Source organism: Myxocyprinus asiaticus, chromosome 6 (assembly GCF_019703515.2).
Source record: "Myxocyprinus asiaticus isolate MX2 ecotype Aquarium Trade chromosome 6, UBuf_Myxa_2, whole genome shotgun sequence".
NCBI lineage: Eukaryota > Metazoa > Chordata > Actinopteri > Cypriniformes > Catostomidae > Myxocyprinus > Myxocyprinus asiaticus.
Window position 1 is genome coordinate 3,183,561 of NC_059349.1, and position 16,853 is coordinate 3,200,413.

At 38.4% G+C, this 16,853-nt stretch overlaps 2 protein-coding genes across 2 annotated transcripts in view; one reads left to right on the top strand and one right to left on the bottom strand.

Moving 5' to 3' along the window:
• LOC127442946 (gastrula zinc finger protein XlCGF7.1-like) overlaps window positions 1-16,853 on the top strand; it is an 898,889-nt gene that overhangs the window by 203,297 nt on the left and 678,739 nt on the right. The window lies entirely within an intron of this gene.
• Window positions 1,462-15,816, bottom strand: LOC127442161 (uncharacterized). The gene is made up of 13 exons (XM_051700003.1): window positions 15,567-15,816; window positions 14,117-14,214; window positions 13,788-13,937; window positions 13,497-13,615; window positions 13,225-13,361; window positions 13,052-13,145; window positions 12,782-12,893; window positions 12,165-12,388; window positions 11,851-12,019; window positions 11,133-11,260; window positions 10,574-10,846; window positions 2,470-2,561; window positions 1,462-1,561 (listed from the first exon to the last, which is right to left on the bottom strand). Exons 1-13 carry the CDS (start codon window positions 15,572-15,574, stop codon window positions 1,462-1,464), a joined length of 1,704 nt encoding a protein of 567 aa, XP_051555963.1. The 5' UTR covers window positions 15,575-15,816.

The following is a 16,853-nucleotide window of genomic DNA, read 5'->3' on the forward strand; positions in this document are numbered from 1 at the left end:
AGTTTGAAAAGAAGTGAACGAAGCTTTTGAACAGTTGCAACAGCAAAGACCAATTGAGAATGCATGGACAGCTTTTGCACCTGAAGTTGAAGCGGACCGTTTAGAGTGTACTGCAGAACAAGGAGTCGATACAGAGGAAGAGAATGAAGATGATGTTCCCGAATTCCAGATTGTTTGTGGAGGAGACAGAGTCGTACCAAGAATAGAGGCACTGCAAATGAGTGTTGACTTTGTGAGGAAGATGTTTCGCAGTCTAAATAAGACTCAGGCATCTTTATTTTACACTGTCCGCAAGTGGTGCCTGAGATGTGTTTGGGGTCAGAATCCTGAGCAGTTCTTTTAGTTTCTATCAGGTGGAACTGGCTGTGGAAAATCACATGTCATTAAATGCATATACACAGAGGCAACCAAGATTCTACGACAACTTCCTCGACTCTGGGAGGATGGAGAGCTCTCTATGCCTACTGTGCTTTTTGCTGCATTTACAGGAACTGCAGCATTTAACATCTCTGACAAAACACTGCATTACATTTGAAAACTCCCAAGGAATTTAAAGCCACCTTATCAAGGACTTGGATATGCCCTGGATGAAGTGAGAGGAGAATTATCTAATGTGGAGATTCTTATCATTGATGAAGTGTCCATCGTTTCAAAGCATCTGTTTGCCTATATAAACTGGAGATTTCAACAGATCAAAGGCACCAAGAAACCTTTTGGTGGCATCTCTGTTCTTGCTGTAGGAGACTTTTACCAACTGCCACCTCTCGGTAAAGCTAAACAACTCTGTGTGTATGAAGACAACGTATTAGACTTCTGGAAGGACAATTTTCAAATGATAACCCTGACAGAGATCATGTGTCAGAAAGAAGACCTTACTTTTGCTGAACTTTTGAACAGGCTGCGAATAAAGCAAAAATCTAAAGCTCTTAGTGAAGATGATAGAGTTTTGCTTCTCCAAGCTGTGACGGACACTAAAGATTGCCTGCATCATGCACTGCACATATTTGTTACCAACAAGGAAGTGAACAGGCACAATGCTGAAATTGTCTGTGCTCTTCACACCATTGATTTTGAAGATTACAGGAAAGACCCTAGAACAGGAGAGATGAAGAGGAAGAAGAAACCTGTCAACAGTAAAAAAAGATGACCTATTTGACACCATTCAACTCGCAGTCGGAGCGTGTGTTATGGTGACTTGGAATCTGGATGTTGAGGATGGTATCGTTAATGGCAGTTTTGGGCAGAGTAGCAACATCGTCACCAAAACAAGAGATGGAATAGCCATAGTAAAGATGCTTGGACTTCAGCTGGACAATCCAAATGCAGGACAGAATCATCGCAGAAAAATACAAGGTGAAAAAGTATAGTTTACATTGAGAGGTCAGATGAAAGCCTGAGAAAAGGAGCTGTAAGAAGACAATTCCCCATTAAGTTGGCCTATTCCTGTACCACTCACAAGGTTCAAGGGATGTCGATGCAGTCTGCTGTGGTGTCTTTGAAGCGTATTTTCGTGCCAGGAATGGCATATGGTGCCCTCAGCCGAACAACCTCGTTACGTGGACTACACATTATGGACTTCAATGAAAAGATATATGCTGATCCTGAAATCACAGCATCATTACAAAACATGACAAGAGCATCATTCAAAAGGTATTGTGCCTTTTTTGCAGCAGACAAGGGAAACTAACCAGCTCCAAACACTTTCAGTCATCCATCAGAACACAGAAGGACTGTCCTCTCACATTGAAGACATCAGATTTAATCATGAGCTGCGACTATACGACATTCTTTGCATAACGGAAACTTGCTTGTCCGGATCGTTCATTTCACCAAATCTCCAGCTGGAAGGATACAAAAGGTTTACACGCAACAGACATGTGTCGTACTCGACACATACAGGATTCGCAAAGAAAGATGGAGGTGGAGTCACAATATATTGTAAAGACCATGTTCAAGCTCAGGTCAGGCAGTACATACAAAATGTCACTGACCTGAGGTTTGTCGCTATCAAAATTAACACTTTAATGAAAGCAACGATTGCTGCTGTGTACAGGCAACCACATTTAAGTCTTGGAGACTTCTTGCCAAACTTGAAGAGCTTATTGCATTACTTGGAAACAATGAATGACCATCCAGTAATTGTCTGTGGAGATTTCAATGAGGACCTGCTATGTACAGGAAAAAACCTATACTGGAGTTGTTTCAATCGAAAGGAAACATGCAAATGATCTTAACATCAACGACTGAAAAGCACACACTACTGGATCACATTTATATCTCTCATCCAGACATCTACCTTCACTGTGGTGTGTTACAGAGCTATCACAGTTATCACAATCCTGTGTACTGTATTTTGCAGTCATGAAGACTTGCGGTTGGTGCGTATGGTCTTGTTGAGGCATTATGCCACATAATACCGGGGACACCGAGCATGTATTAACTATGCCAGTGACTCTATTATAGCCTCACCAAACTGATTTGTGGCTACTGGGCAAGTGGACTGGAAACAGGATAGTGAGAGCAGCAGCATCATAGGCAGACAGGACACTATGAGGAACACCCTGAAGATGACATGAATAAGACAATGAGGTAAAGCTAGTAAAATACACTTTTATAATATATTTGGCTTTGAGCTCTTCTCTGTTTAGTTTTTAAACAATTGTACCAATTTTGGTCCATAAATCTTTAAAAAGTATCATTTTTAATTTAAATTTGTGTTTGACATTATTTGCTCAGTATATTATGTAGTGCCCAATTTTTAATTACCAGTGTATGTGCCTTTCCGTATAGTTGTAGGAAGAGTTTGCATACAACAGCACTGTTATTCTGAAACAACACAATAAAATGGACAATTCTTTCCAAGATGGGATATGATTCTGCAGTTTACAGTCTGAAGCTAAGCGTTTTGCCTTTTAATTTTAATCATTATAATACACTAATATGTCATAACCATATATGTAGGGAAATGTTAAACAGTCACAATGAATTCAAGTGTAATTTAGGTGTTGATTTTGATGTCTTTCAGAAACTGGACAATTGAAGTGAGAAGAACAATCAAGAGGGGCAGACTGAAGAATCAAGTGTGCTGCGGCACTGATGAGAAAGACAATATGGATAGCAGCATATGCGGTAAGCATGGGGTTAGAATTGTTTAAATTATAAATGCACAATGAATACACAATACAAACCATATCTGTTAGCTTTGTGTGTGTGTGATAACTTTGGAAGACATTTGTGACTATACTTTTGGGAAACAAATTTTGGTCATAATATTGATGTCCTATTTAAGTTATTATTGTCATATGGATCCAGTTTAATTTCTGAGTATTAATTGTGAATTTACTTTCATTTGTTTGTGTGTGTGTGTGTGTGTGTGTGTGTGTGTGTGTGTGTGTGGTGTTCCTATTATTAGTTCATACATTCCATGCCCATAGGAGAGGACCAATGTGTATGGCATTAAGGACCACAGGAAGGACAGTGCTGAAGATTTTAGAAGCACACTAATAGAATGGTAAAGTTTACATAACAGCATCATTAAGGTCTTGTGTTTCAGTTCATTTTATTATATCCTTTATGTGTTTGTTCAGAGTAATGAATGTTACTTTAATGTGAAACCTGTATTTTGTGATTGATCTTTAACACATTTAGTCAAGATACAGGCAGGGTAGGTGCACAAGCTCCAGTGGAGATGCAGAGGACCAGTGGACAGAGTTGAAGTGGCAGCGCCAGGGAGGACATGCGTGATTAGAAGAGCAGTGGGAGTTAGCAAGCAACACAGACATAAAAAGAGAGATAGAGGTAAAAAGACACCTGATGTGTTGCATTGTTTTAATTTTGAGGTATTTTGTGACTGTTTTGCTTTAAATAATGACATCAAATTAGATCTTCAAATTCTTACAAATTTAGATCAATGAGGGTTTCAGTACGAGAAATTTTAAATAGCCTTTTCGATGTTTAATGTTTTACATGCCTTCACAGTCTCTTTTAATCATTGTTTAGTATACTGTATGTGTATGTGTTTACTGTATTTGTGTGTATAGTGTAAAAGCAAACGCTAAAATATACTGATCGATCACAAATAAAAATAACTTGAGTAATTGAGCTCATAATCTAGTGTCGTTTCCACGTGCATCTCAGTCACAGATCAGAGATCATCAGCTCAGCACGTGAAAATGGCCTCTATTCATGTTTTACTGTGACATCAAGTAATATAACTTGACATACAGTATGTTGATCTGTTTATGATCTTTGATATTGTTGTGATATTATTGCCCGCAGCGTAAAGCGAAAGAAACTTTTTGTTAATTACGCGCTACATTTGGAACTCCATTATGCGTTTCAGTAGTTCGTATGTTAATGTTATCTTGTGTTGACGCAGTAAACGTATTTGGCTTGCTGTCCGTATACTGGAGGGCTTGGAGCTCGAGACTCGAGTCCTGATCCCCCCCCCCCCCGGGCTTTACTTATTTAGATAATGAATCTAGAGAATAGGTGGAGATGGGATGGAGGTGGGATGTCAGGAGAGTTGTCACAGGAAGCAGGTAAGCAGCAGTCAAAATTTTGAAACAATTGACTGAAATGTTTCTCATGATCTTAAAAATCTTTTGATCTGAAGGCGTATGCTTAAATGTTTGAAATTAGTTTTGTAGACAAAAATATAATTGTGCTACCATATTAATTTATTTCATTATAAAACTACAATTTAATAAATAAAAAAAGCATTTTTGAAATTGATGACTTGGACCAAATAATAAAGAAAAGCAGCCAATAAGTGCCCAACATAGATGGGAACTCCTTCAATACTGTTTAAAAAGCCCTCAAGAATACTGTTTAAAAAGCCCTCAAAAATACCTCAAGAAGTTGGTTGAGAAAATGTCAAGAGTACATGTCTGCAAATTCTAGGCAAAGGGTGACTACTTTGAAGATGCTAAAATATAACACAGTTATTTTGGATTTTGTTTAGTCACAACATAATTCCCATAGTTCCATTTATGTTATTCCATAGTTTTGATGACTTTACTATTATTCTAAAATGTAAGAAAAAAAATAATAATAAAGAATGAGTAGGTGTTTCAAAACTTTTGACCGGTAGTGTATATACTCCTGCTCGTGGGCTGTGATTTGTCTGATTAAAATTAACATGCTCCTCCCGAACCTCTGTTAATTAACTCCAATTCAGTAGTTCGAATGTTAATGTAATCTTGTGTTGAAGCAGTAAACATATTTGGCTTGCTGTCTGAATACTGGAGGGCTCAGAGCTCCCAAAAAGGTGTTAAGATGAAAGAACAGTACCATGAATATGGCAGGAAGTATTTAGGACAGCAAGCCAGCAACAATTCTGTTTGGTAAATTGGCCTGGCGGATGCTTCTGAATTGTTCTTCCCCCCAAAATCTGTACAGAGGGAGTGCTTTAAGCATTTGTTGAAGGTGTGTTCTTGTACGATTGCTGGTTGAGAGGGCTACGCTGCAATTCGAACGAGAGACCACCACTCGTCATAGAAGTGGGTGGGCTCATGGTATGCAAACAGGGAAGGTGAAAATGAGAGTTGGCTTGTGCTGCGTTCGAAAGGGAGGGCTCACACTGCGATTCAAACGGGAGACTGATCCATAGAGAGAGAAGCAATTGAATGGGGAAAATGAAAACGAGAGGGACGGGGCTTGTTTGCAGGGGTAGCCTCACTCAATGGACTACCCATAGATAGGGAAATATGGTGCTTTGAGAAGAGGAGGTGGTGACCGCTATCTCCTGTAATGCTAGCTGCAGCTGCTGAGAAGCGAAGACAAAAAGGCTTTGGCGGAAGCATGGTAAAATGCTGCTGCGGCAGTAGAGTAAAGTGGGCCTCCTGTGGGAAGGAGCTCCTATGGGAGCGTTGCTGTGTTTCCATTGCTGTAGATGCACTTGTATGAAAGATTTATTAACACATGTAATGGAAGCAAAGGTTAGTTTGTTCTTACCTGTAGTGGAGCAAATGGTTAGTTAGGAATACGTAAATGTATTACCTTTATATACGTCTGTAAGGGAAGCAAAAGGTTAGTTATGGAAAACGTGTCAATTACGTTCATATGCAGCTTTGAGAAAAGCATAAATTTTGTTAAGAATACAACTTTATTACGTTTGTCATGGCAGGGCACTGTTGCTGCGGTATTAAGTAGGGCACAAAAGACTTCATTAGAATCATCAACACCTGTAAGGGAAGCAAAGGTTAGTTTGTACTTACCTGTAGGGGGAGCAAATATTAGTTAGGAATATGTACCTTTATATACGTCTGTAAGGGAAGCAGAAGGTTAGTTATGGAAAACGTGTCAATTACATTTATATGCAGCTTTGAGGGAAGCGAAAGTTTAGTTAAGAATACAACTTTATTATGTTTGTCATGGCAGGGCACTGCTGCGGCATTATTAAAATGCAAAAGGGGTGATGCTGTGGCATAACTGAGAGTATGCGGACAATGCTGCAGCAGTATCGAGCGTGGGCGGGTGCTGCAGCACATTATCTGGTGGGGCACTGTGGCTGCAGTATCAAATAGGGCACACATAGTTTAACACATTTAGGTGTCGGGCCACGGTTAACGGGAAAACCTAAAAGGCTGTTAAGATTACTACACCACCACTGCACTTGAACAGGAGAGCTCATAATGCGTTTCGGATGGGAGAGCCCACAGAATGAATGACATGAAATCTCACACTGCATTCGAATGGGAGAGCCCACCCTGTGATTCGAACGGGAGAGCCTGCATTGCGGTCGAACAGGAGGGCCCACACTGCGATTCGAACGGGAGAGCCTGCGACCAATGTGCTGAAGCTCACACTGCATTCGAACAGGAGAGCCCACACTGCAATTTGATGGGAAAGCCTGCATAGCGTTCGAACGGGAGGGCCCACACTGCATTCAAATGGTGGCTGGCGCAGAGTAAAGAACCTTGCTGAATAGTGGTTTGTGATGGATATATATTTATGAGCTGTGCCCCTCGAATTTTAATAAGAGGAAACATAAGAGGAAACAGGAAACATGATTGCGGTGTTGTGGGAGATTTAGTGGCAAGGCCTAAAAGGTTCTGCAGTTGCGGCACCTGGAAAAAACACATTTGCGCTGCTTTGCAATGTGGTGGAAGTTTGTAGCATGGCCCGAAGGACACCGCAGTTGCAGCACCTGTACAGCACATTTGTGCTGCTTTGTGGTGTCGTGGGGGTTTGTTGCATGACCCAAAAGATGCAGCAGTTGTGGCAAATGGACAGCACATTTGTGCTGCTTAGGGATGTTTTGAGCCGAAGGCAGAAGCACCGCAGTTGTGCTTTCTTAACTAAAATGGTTGCCATCTTTGGCTCCTCGGTAGGTAATGGTGAAGTCTTGGAAAGACACCTAGATAGAGAAAGTGAGAGGTAAACCTGCGTACAATCCAGTGACGGGAATTTAAATGGGCTCTCGCAGAGACCTGCTGGAAATAATATTGGTGAGACCCTGCACAGTAAATTTGTCAGAGTAAAATTTACTCAAATTGAAGAAAATTTTACTCTATGCCAGATAACATTTGGTCCCTCTCTGAAAAGAGTAAAAGTTACTCTTTTGATAGAGCCGTTTTTCCAGAGTTAATTATGCTCAATTTAGTGATAATATTTGACTCTTTCCTGTGATATTTGACTCTATTTAGTGTTTTTTTTAATCAACTCTCGTACAATTTTACTCAGTTCAGAGCTAAAAGAAACTGACTCTGCTACTTTTTAACTCTGTTCAGAGGATCTTCAAATTTACTCTGCCACAATTTACTTCCCCTCCAGAGTTGTTTATCATCAATTATGAGTGAACTACAAAGAATAACTCTATCCAGAGTTATTCTTCTGAATTACAACATTCATGTTTTACCCTCAAAAAGCCCTAAAATATAAATGAAAAACTTGCTTTTCAGTCTGAAAATAAAATCAACAACAAACTGTATACTCATGTCTCACAATTTTATTTTTCAAGCACCTGTTTAAACAATATTACACTTACACTTAATTCACTTGTGATCATAAAAAAAAAAATAATGAAAACAATAATACTAAAAAAAAAAAAAATTGTGATAGTGATAATGTAAGGGAGAAGACGAAGAAGAATTACATGAAACAATATGGTACAATATACAAATCAGAATCACAACCATAAGACATCAGAATGTCAAACAACTTGTGGTGCAAAATATCCGTAATCTCCAAAACAGAAGGTGCTTCTGTGGTATGTGCAACTTTGTAAGCATGGATATGTTCAGCTAAACAAAACGTTTTCAGTGCAGTTGTTATCAAAAGTACCTGCTCATCTTTGATAACAATATTCTGGATTACATGAAATACAGGCATGTCATTCTGAACTTGAACACAAACCGCTAACCCTAACCGATAAGTATTTCCACAGCGCTTGACCCATTTCACATTTAGGACCTTAGTCCACATAGGTACATTAAGTTTCTCAGCCATCTCAGCACCAACTTCCATTTCATTCAAGGGGGCCATTTTCCCAGGACCTAATTTCATGTCATTTGGATCAAATGTTTGCCAAATGTAAGCCATTTGGCACTAGTGTTTCTTTGCTAATGTTTTCGTTATGTTTTTAAAGCTTTTCAACTGCTTTTTAAAAAAGTTATGCTTCGCTTCGTAACGCATGCACCAACAATGTAGCAGTGGTCCAATTTTCTGCATACAACTGGGGTAATGCACCATAAAATGATGCTTTGGCAACAAGTTCTTATCAGGAAACAAACGCTTAAACAAACTGTGGTGCTCTGCAATCAGGTGTTTCAAATAAATGGTGATACCAGTGGATATAACTGAAGAAAACACTATATTGACTATCTGAAGCAATAAAATGAACAAATACCAGTGCTGATCATTAGGACGCACAAGATCTCCGAACATAATGGGTAGATGACGCAGTAAACACCAGCTCTGAGTGGCATTTAAGCCCAGGTCATTGGAACCCTCTCTTAATGCTACACCAGGAGGTTTGTTGTTTTGTTCCATGAAGCCATAATTAAAACTCTGAATTCGTCTGTGTACTTCTGCTGATGTGGTGTAATTGTCAATCAGGTGCTGAATAAGTAATTTCATCTCATATTGTGCAACCCCCTCTAATATATCATGCATGATATCAACCGAAAAATTTGCAGTGGTGTGGAAATATTGCAAAGAATTTAAAAGGCAAGACTTTTTTACTCCCATTACATAAGGTAGACTGGGATTGCTCTGCATATTCTGACAGTGTTCAGCATGAAGTTCTTTAGTTCGCACTGACATCTTTGGACTATCTTCACTGAACTCTGTCTGAAAGTCTTCTTTCTCTAGTAGGCAAAAGCGGCAACAGTACCTAGCACTAAACGATTCCACAAAACCAAATAAAGAATGGACACCGAGGTTGTCACCAGTAACTTGGACAATGGTTCCATAAACTGTATGATCAAATAAAGGAATCTGAATTCCATTGGTTTCCAGTGTTGAGATATCCTGGACAAGCGGCCCTAGTATTTTATCAAACCCATAAGTTTTGATATCTTGTGCATGAAATAAAGCAACTAAATGGATATTTAGTAAACTCGAGTTGTATTTAGGGGAAATATTTCTAAGGGTAAAATAGATAGCTCCTAACTTATGTATTCCTCGTTTTGATCCAAGGGGGTTTGAGCATTCAAATTCATCAAAAAAAAGCTGGATCTGAACTGCATGTCTTTGTTTTGAGAAGAGCGCATGATTCTTAAAGAATTCTCCATCGTGTATGTCATAAAGACAATTTGGTCTTTGTTGTGAATCTCTCGTCATCATATCTTTAATGTTAGGGTGCTTATAAATGGACTGTAATGTCTCAAGAATTGGTATATATACAAATTTATCCTTAACAATGGTTTGGGCATAAGTTCCAGTTGTTCTGTTACGCCGTGTAGCAAATCTTGTTCCGAGAACATATTCAACAGGATCTATTTTTCCCCATTTCTCTGAAAAGTACTGAATTCTCTTGCTCTCAGTGTTTAATGCCACAAAAGGATTTTGCATTTTTTCAAAACACTGATCAATTTGAGACTCAACAGCACTCTTTATGGGCTCCTCTAAAGATAGGCTGTTTTTCACAGATTCTTGAGTTTGACTATGAACGTCTCCAATCACTTCTTCTAGAGCACTAACAACATAGTTAATAGTTGTCTCTGCGACACCAGCAACTTTTAGTTCAGCTACCACTGTTGCACAACTGTTTACTATATTTGTTTTTAAGAGTACAGACTCACAAGGTGAATTTTGGTTTGGTAAAACACCTACATCCCCTAATGAAATGGAGTTGGTGGTGGATGAGCTTTCACCATAATCGGTGCGTGAACTGTCAATTGCACAACACTTGCTGAGATGCTTTCGTAATCCAGAAAAACTATGGTAAACATGTGAACAACCTCTTTGAGCACATTTTAACTTCAGACTTTTTCCTGGACAAAGGCCATGAACTAACTTAAAGTGCCTTATAAGGGCATTGGCACTAGCATGCCCCCTTTTACAAATGAAACAATTCATCTGCTCACTGGAGCATTCTAGCTCTCAACTCAGCCACTCTGGGATTCACCTTGGTGGTTTCAACATCTATGTCATAGACAGTGGTTTGCAGAAAGCTAAACACATTGGTCAATTCCTGACAGTATGAGGTGCCAAAGACAAAGTGAGCTTTGAAAAGCTCATCAACACAGGCTAGTGAATTAGAGGCCTTACAGGGTAGAGCATGTTGGTCAATTACAATAAAACAAGACTGGACCCTACTTCTCTTCGGCCCAACAACAAGTAGATATGGCTGGAGACTCTCTCCAATGCTATCCAAGTGCCCTTGGATACTGGTTCCGGTCTGTAAAAGAATGAAAACACATTAGTGCCAATGTGACTTAACAGATAAAGTCAATATACAGCATGAATAAAGATACAGTGATGTCTTCCACCAAAGTTTCTCTATTACATACTTCCAACAGATTGTTACTAAGTATGTGTTAAGTAGAAAAGAATAGCACAAGAACAATAATTTAAAGGACAGGTGATCTTTAAGAACCTGTATGAGAAGTAAGCATGTTCAAGGTCACATAGTAACACGACATTATGAACTAGTGTCATTTGATCAGCTTCATCAGTAGCTTCACCTTGATGAATTTCACAAGACAATCACATGCTTGTCTAGCTGAGATTTTTCCCGGTCTTTTGCGGCCTTGACTTGAGGGTGGCAAAAGGTGAACCAGCATCAGAATGGAAGACATATCGCTGTCCCAACCTGGAGACACGGAAAACAAAATAAACAAAAAAATAATAAAAAATAGGCTTTTAGGTTTGGTTTTTAGGTAGAAGGGGTTGAACATACCCTCCTACTCATTTTAACTTGACTTATCTTCAACTTGGATGATGTGCTGGTATAAATACATTAACCACTCCAGTACCTTAGTTTATACTGCACACAGATTCAGTATTAACAGCACATTCATGGCCAAGTCTTGATGACAACAGATGTGTGGATGAATTAAGGTGAAACCTCTACAGATACTGAAATGCGGTCATACAGTTAAACTTTATCTACAACATGTCAACCATGCGTCCCAAATGAAAACAATTTCAAACTGTAAATCTGCAACTCCTGTACTAGGCCTTTGAGAAAAGATCAGGGTAGAAATGTTAGAGAAACAGGTAATTATCATTCTAACAGTTTACCCATTGCAAGTCTGTGTTGCATAGCTTGCATATGAATCATGCATGTCTAATGGGTAAAGTTGTGACCAAAATTGAAACTCTATATATCTGAATAAAGCTATGCTTTTCATGAATGCATAACTTCCTCTAAAACAATTTAGGGTATAGCACAATAGTTACCTTCTTCAACTTCAGTGGCTTCAGCATTTTGGATGAGGTCTTGGAGCTCACTAGTCTGTGTGAGGCCACGGCTCTGTGCAATAACCTGTGGTTTTATGTTGGTAGACCACTTCTCCAACAACTTTGCAGAGGTCGCATCACCAAATAGAAGTCCAAAATCTTGATCAATCTGTACAAAATAACAAAGATAATTAAAGTAGGTACCACAGTAGGAACTCACTTTGTTTACCTAACGAGTCTGTGTTACTGCAGAACAACAATAGCACTTGATTTCATATTTGTTTGTTTGTTTAAACAATTGAAGTCTCACATACCAAGCCTGGTATATCCATGAATCGCGGGAAAATGGATAGAATATCAGATGCCTCTTTAGGGTCGTGCAGCATCTTCTGGCGATAGGCCAGTGTTAACCTCATCTTTTCCTTTACCACTGCCTCATCAGCTGTATGCTTCATCAGGGCAATTGCTTCCTGACACTGACGTTCATCATTCAACCAGCTGTCTTCTTTGTAGGGATCCCTGTCAGCAGTTGGCCCACCTGAAAGTGTTTAAGACAATATGAAAACCACATTTGTAGTCCCTTTTCTTTCCAAAGCACAACATACCAACACTAGATACATGACAGGAAATAACATGGAAAACATGCATATATCCTAGAGTGACATTTAAATTTGCCCAACGCTGATGATTATGCAAAGCATGTTTGCATTTAAAAAGAACAGCGCTTATATACTATGTAACTCTTGACCTCATTCACAATATGACTTAATGACAGACCAATTTGGAACAAAAGAATACTTCAAAGACAAGTCACAAATGTTAAGATGAGTAAAATAATCAAGTTGTATGTTCATTTGAAAAAAAAAAAAAAAGTTATTCAAGCCTTGCAGCCAAGCTAATAAAAGCACTGACTAAACATCAAATATTGCACCTGTCTGTGGTTGCCGTGGGCGTTTCATCCGTCCCTCTGATCCTTCTTTCTGCAGCGTTTTAATTCTCCATGCCAAATATCCACTTCCATCTTCTGCATTGTAATAATGCTCCTATGACCAGAACAATACACAGACCTAGTTGTTATACATTACACGACTAAGGAAATAAATGCCATATCAATTATAATGTAGATAATCTTTACTCTGAAATATACAGAGTATATCCTCCTCCTGTAAATCAAAAAGATTGAGAGGCAAAAGCTACTTACATAACCAAGTTTGCTCCTGGGGTCAGCCAAGTATGGGAATAGGGAGATGATTCCCTTCGCATATTCTTCCTTCAAACGTCGGGAAGGGCTTGTTCTACACACAAAAACATAAACCAATTACAACCCATAACATCATAAACATCAATTTACAAATTACTGTATGAACATCCTACCCATGTTCATTTGTCAAATGTGCTACCAAGATTTTCACCATGTCACGTCTTCTGCCATCTGACAGACTTTTAGTGCGAGCGTATTCATTTATGACCTTCTCGCCTCCAGGGCTGCTCTTTAGGATATCTTCGACCATCTGGAGAGGGAAATGATGTAATATTGAGCAGAGATGAGAAATTAACAACTGACAAGTGTATATAGTTCCAAATATCTTTACTATTTAAGTAATTCTATATAGATGTAATTCAGAGGCAAGATTGGTGATCCTTACTTGGGCAAGACGACGTTCCTCAGCTCGATTTTTTTCAGGAGGACTTCTAATCAACATTGCTGTGTCATCAGACTCTGATGTGCCCCCAGCATCTCCTAATGAGCTTGAGCTTAAAGAATCTTCAATATAAACCATATCAATGGTCTGATTATCTGTTCATACTACTTTGATAGCATGCTACACAGCTATTAAGAATTAGTCCAATAGACATATTAGCCTGTGCAAATCAGTGAATTGGTGAATATTGCTGAGAATAAACACAAAACTTAATAAGCATGTCAAACAATTTACCATCAAAACTTGCTGTGCCTGGGATGAAAATTTCTAGGACACCAAGGTCTGGTCGTGTCAGCAGATATTTAAATGCTTCCTCATCAACTTCTGTCTTCGAGTCATCAAAGACTTTAACGTCCATTGTAGGAAGATCAAATTTCTTGGCAACTGAAGGAAGACAAACCATTGGCAAATTGACAAAGGACAGCAATGCCAAAAAACACAAACAGTTGTTTTTATACCCCATAAGATACAATCATACACTTATTTTATTACTATTAAAAACTAATTTTTCAGAGGGAAAATTATTAAAGATTTTAACAATGTTAAAGTTTGTTATTTCTCACCACATTCCAAAAACATCTGAAATGTAAAAGGTGTTGGAGAAAAAATATATTTCTTGCTATCTTTGAACTTCACTCTGACAACATTGTTGGTTTGCATCCTGAAGGAACCAAAAAGACAAAGTTAAACAAAAGGTGATAACACTCACAATCAGATGAAAAAAAGAACATTCGGTAACCCTTTAGAATACTGTTCGGTCATTAATGAATAACTACTCAGGAACAAATGAGTAATGCACTATTAACATTCTAGTAACTACTATTAACTATCAAGAAATTCTGATTAACGAATTAGTAAGAAATAGCGTTCAGTTGAATGAGGTAGTTCACTATTAGCTACTCAATAACTATTTTTTCATACCTCCCAGAGGACTACTAAGAACTACTGTATACAAGTTCATAATTAATGTGAATAATGTATAATATAAGGTAATGGTAACCCACTAGTAATGACTCAAGTATTACCAAATCCATCTGAAAGAATTACTATTCAAAATCTTACTAAAATCTCAAAAACTTAAGTCATTACTAGGGGGTTATCATGCTTTTCACTTTATAATACTGATCCAAATAATAAGTAGTTCCTTCTGAAGGATGTAGTAGGGTAACACTTGAGTCATTACTATCCAAAACCTTACAAAAGACTCAAAAGTTTACAGTGACTTCAGTCAATATTAGGGAGTTATCATGCTTTTCACTTTAGAATACTGATCAAAATAATTAGTAATTCCTTCTGAAGGATTTGGTAATACTTGAGTCATTACTAGTGGGTTATTTGTTCCTGTGTTTCCCATTATTCATTAATGACGGAACAGTATTCTAAAGTGTTACCAAACAGGCATTAGTGCACTACACAACATTAATTATCTTTGTTCACTAATGTGTTTTTAATTTGTAATAACTGTCTAATAGTTCTGTTAAGGCATGGTGCTCAATGCTCACCCACATAAAAATTGCCTCCAGCAATCCAATTAAGGCTAACGTTAACTTAACTCTTTACAGAGTCAAGTACATGTGGTGCACAACTCGAGCCGCTGGTCACAATAGTTTAGTGGACAAACATTTGATAGGCAGCTAGCTAGTTTCACTGTTGTCAATTAATGTTCATGTAATCTATATGTTAGCTTTTTGCTTTCAATATAACTTTGCTTAACTTAGTTCTTGAGGCCAGCTTAAATTAAGGTTAGGCTATGTGTTTGCCTCCACAGTGAAGCTAACATTAAATTAGCTAAAGTAGGTTTTAGTAAAGTTTTGGTGCACCACAGCATCTAACAAGTGATTAGTGAATTTTCCTCATTAGCTAGCATTGTGTCGAGCACTAACGTTCACGTTAAACTTCGCATCAAGTTAACATGAGAAAGCTATCTCTATAATATTCAAAAAACGTGGCAAACTGATCTCAAAACAGAGGCGAATATTATGAAAATGAATAAGACTTTGAAACTTTACTTACTTTAACATCCAGTAGAAGCGCAACTTCTCTTCTAAACCCACAAACGGCAGCGATCGCGATGGCCGTGACGAACAGTAATGGCGGATAAACTAAACTTTGGGAGGATAATTTTGGGGAGGAGTCACAGTTACTCTTTAATTTCGCTCCCACTCTACTGACACATTTTACTCTGTACACTCAAAATAGAGCAAAAACAACTATTTTTGAGGGGAAAAAAATTAACTCTGGAAAAACTACTCTGCCATTTTTCCTGTGTGAGGAAGGCGCAATTTCAGGCGTTGCTGTAGAAAAGACAAAATAATCATATTTAGGTGAAACTTTAGAAAAAAATGTGCTAGGGAATACAGTACATCTTCATAACCAATGTGAAAAAATAGCATAAAATGATCTGAGAAATAAGAGCTTTGGCTCTGTACAGCATCATTGAAGGATTCACTTTAGGCCATTCGCTCTTTAGGAGTATAACTCTCACCAGTAGTACAATTACTTTTTGCATAGGAAATGCATCGCATAGAAATAGGTGTGAATTATCTAGGAATGCATTGAGTTGCAGCTCTGCACTGCTTACAGAAATGCAGGAGATATGCATCGTTGAAGGATTCACTTTAGGCCATTCACTCTTTAGGATATAACTGTCACCAGTAGTACAGTTACTTTTTGCATAGGAAATGCATCGCATAGAAATAGGTGTGAATTATCTAGGAATGTATTGAGTTGCAGCTCTGCACTGCATACAGAAATGCATAAAATAATCTGAGAAATAAGAGCTTTGGCTCTGTACTGCATGCAGATATGCAGGAGAAATGGACTTGCAATCATTACTGAGGGATACACTTGTGGTCATTCGCTCCTTAGGAGTATGACTGCCCCCTGCTGTACCCCTGCCTGGGTATGTTCGTGGGAAATGGGCGGGGCCGAATGCTGGAAAGACTCTCATGTCAGGAGAGTTGTCACAGGAAGCAGGTAAACAGCGGCTTATATACTCCTGCTCATGGGCTGTGATTTGTCAGATTAAAATTAACATGCTCCTCCCGAACCTCTGTTAATTTACTCCATTTGATCATCCAGATCAAAGTGGATAAGTCTGCGACGCATGACCAAAGCTATAATAATGACAAACAGTTACAAATTATAATATATTGTGTAAAAAGTAGATCTCTTAGTGCAGACTCCACTAAATGTTCACTGATATAAAATGTTGTTTGTGCTGTCTGCCTTTGAATGCAAGTACTGTTGTTTGATTAGTATTCCATATTAACCATTTTATAGACTATAAAATATGTACAG

Bases quoted from the DNA above. Each gene is read 5' to 3' on its own strand.
- LOC127442161 (XM_051700003.1), bottom strand. The intron at 12,389-12,781 runs GTGCAATATTTG...AAACACTTTCAG, and splicing joins CCCACGGCAACCACAGACAG to GTGGGCCAACTGCTGACAGG. The intron at 10,847-11,132 runs GTGAAGCTACTG...ATTCTTTTACAG, and splicing joins GTCTTGTGAAATTCATCAAG to ACCGGAACCAGTATCCAAGG.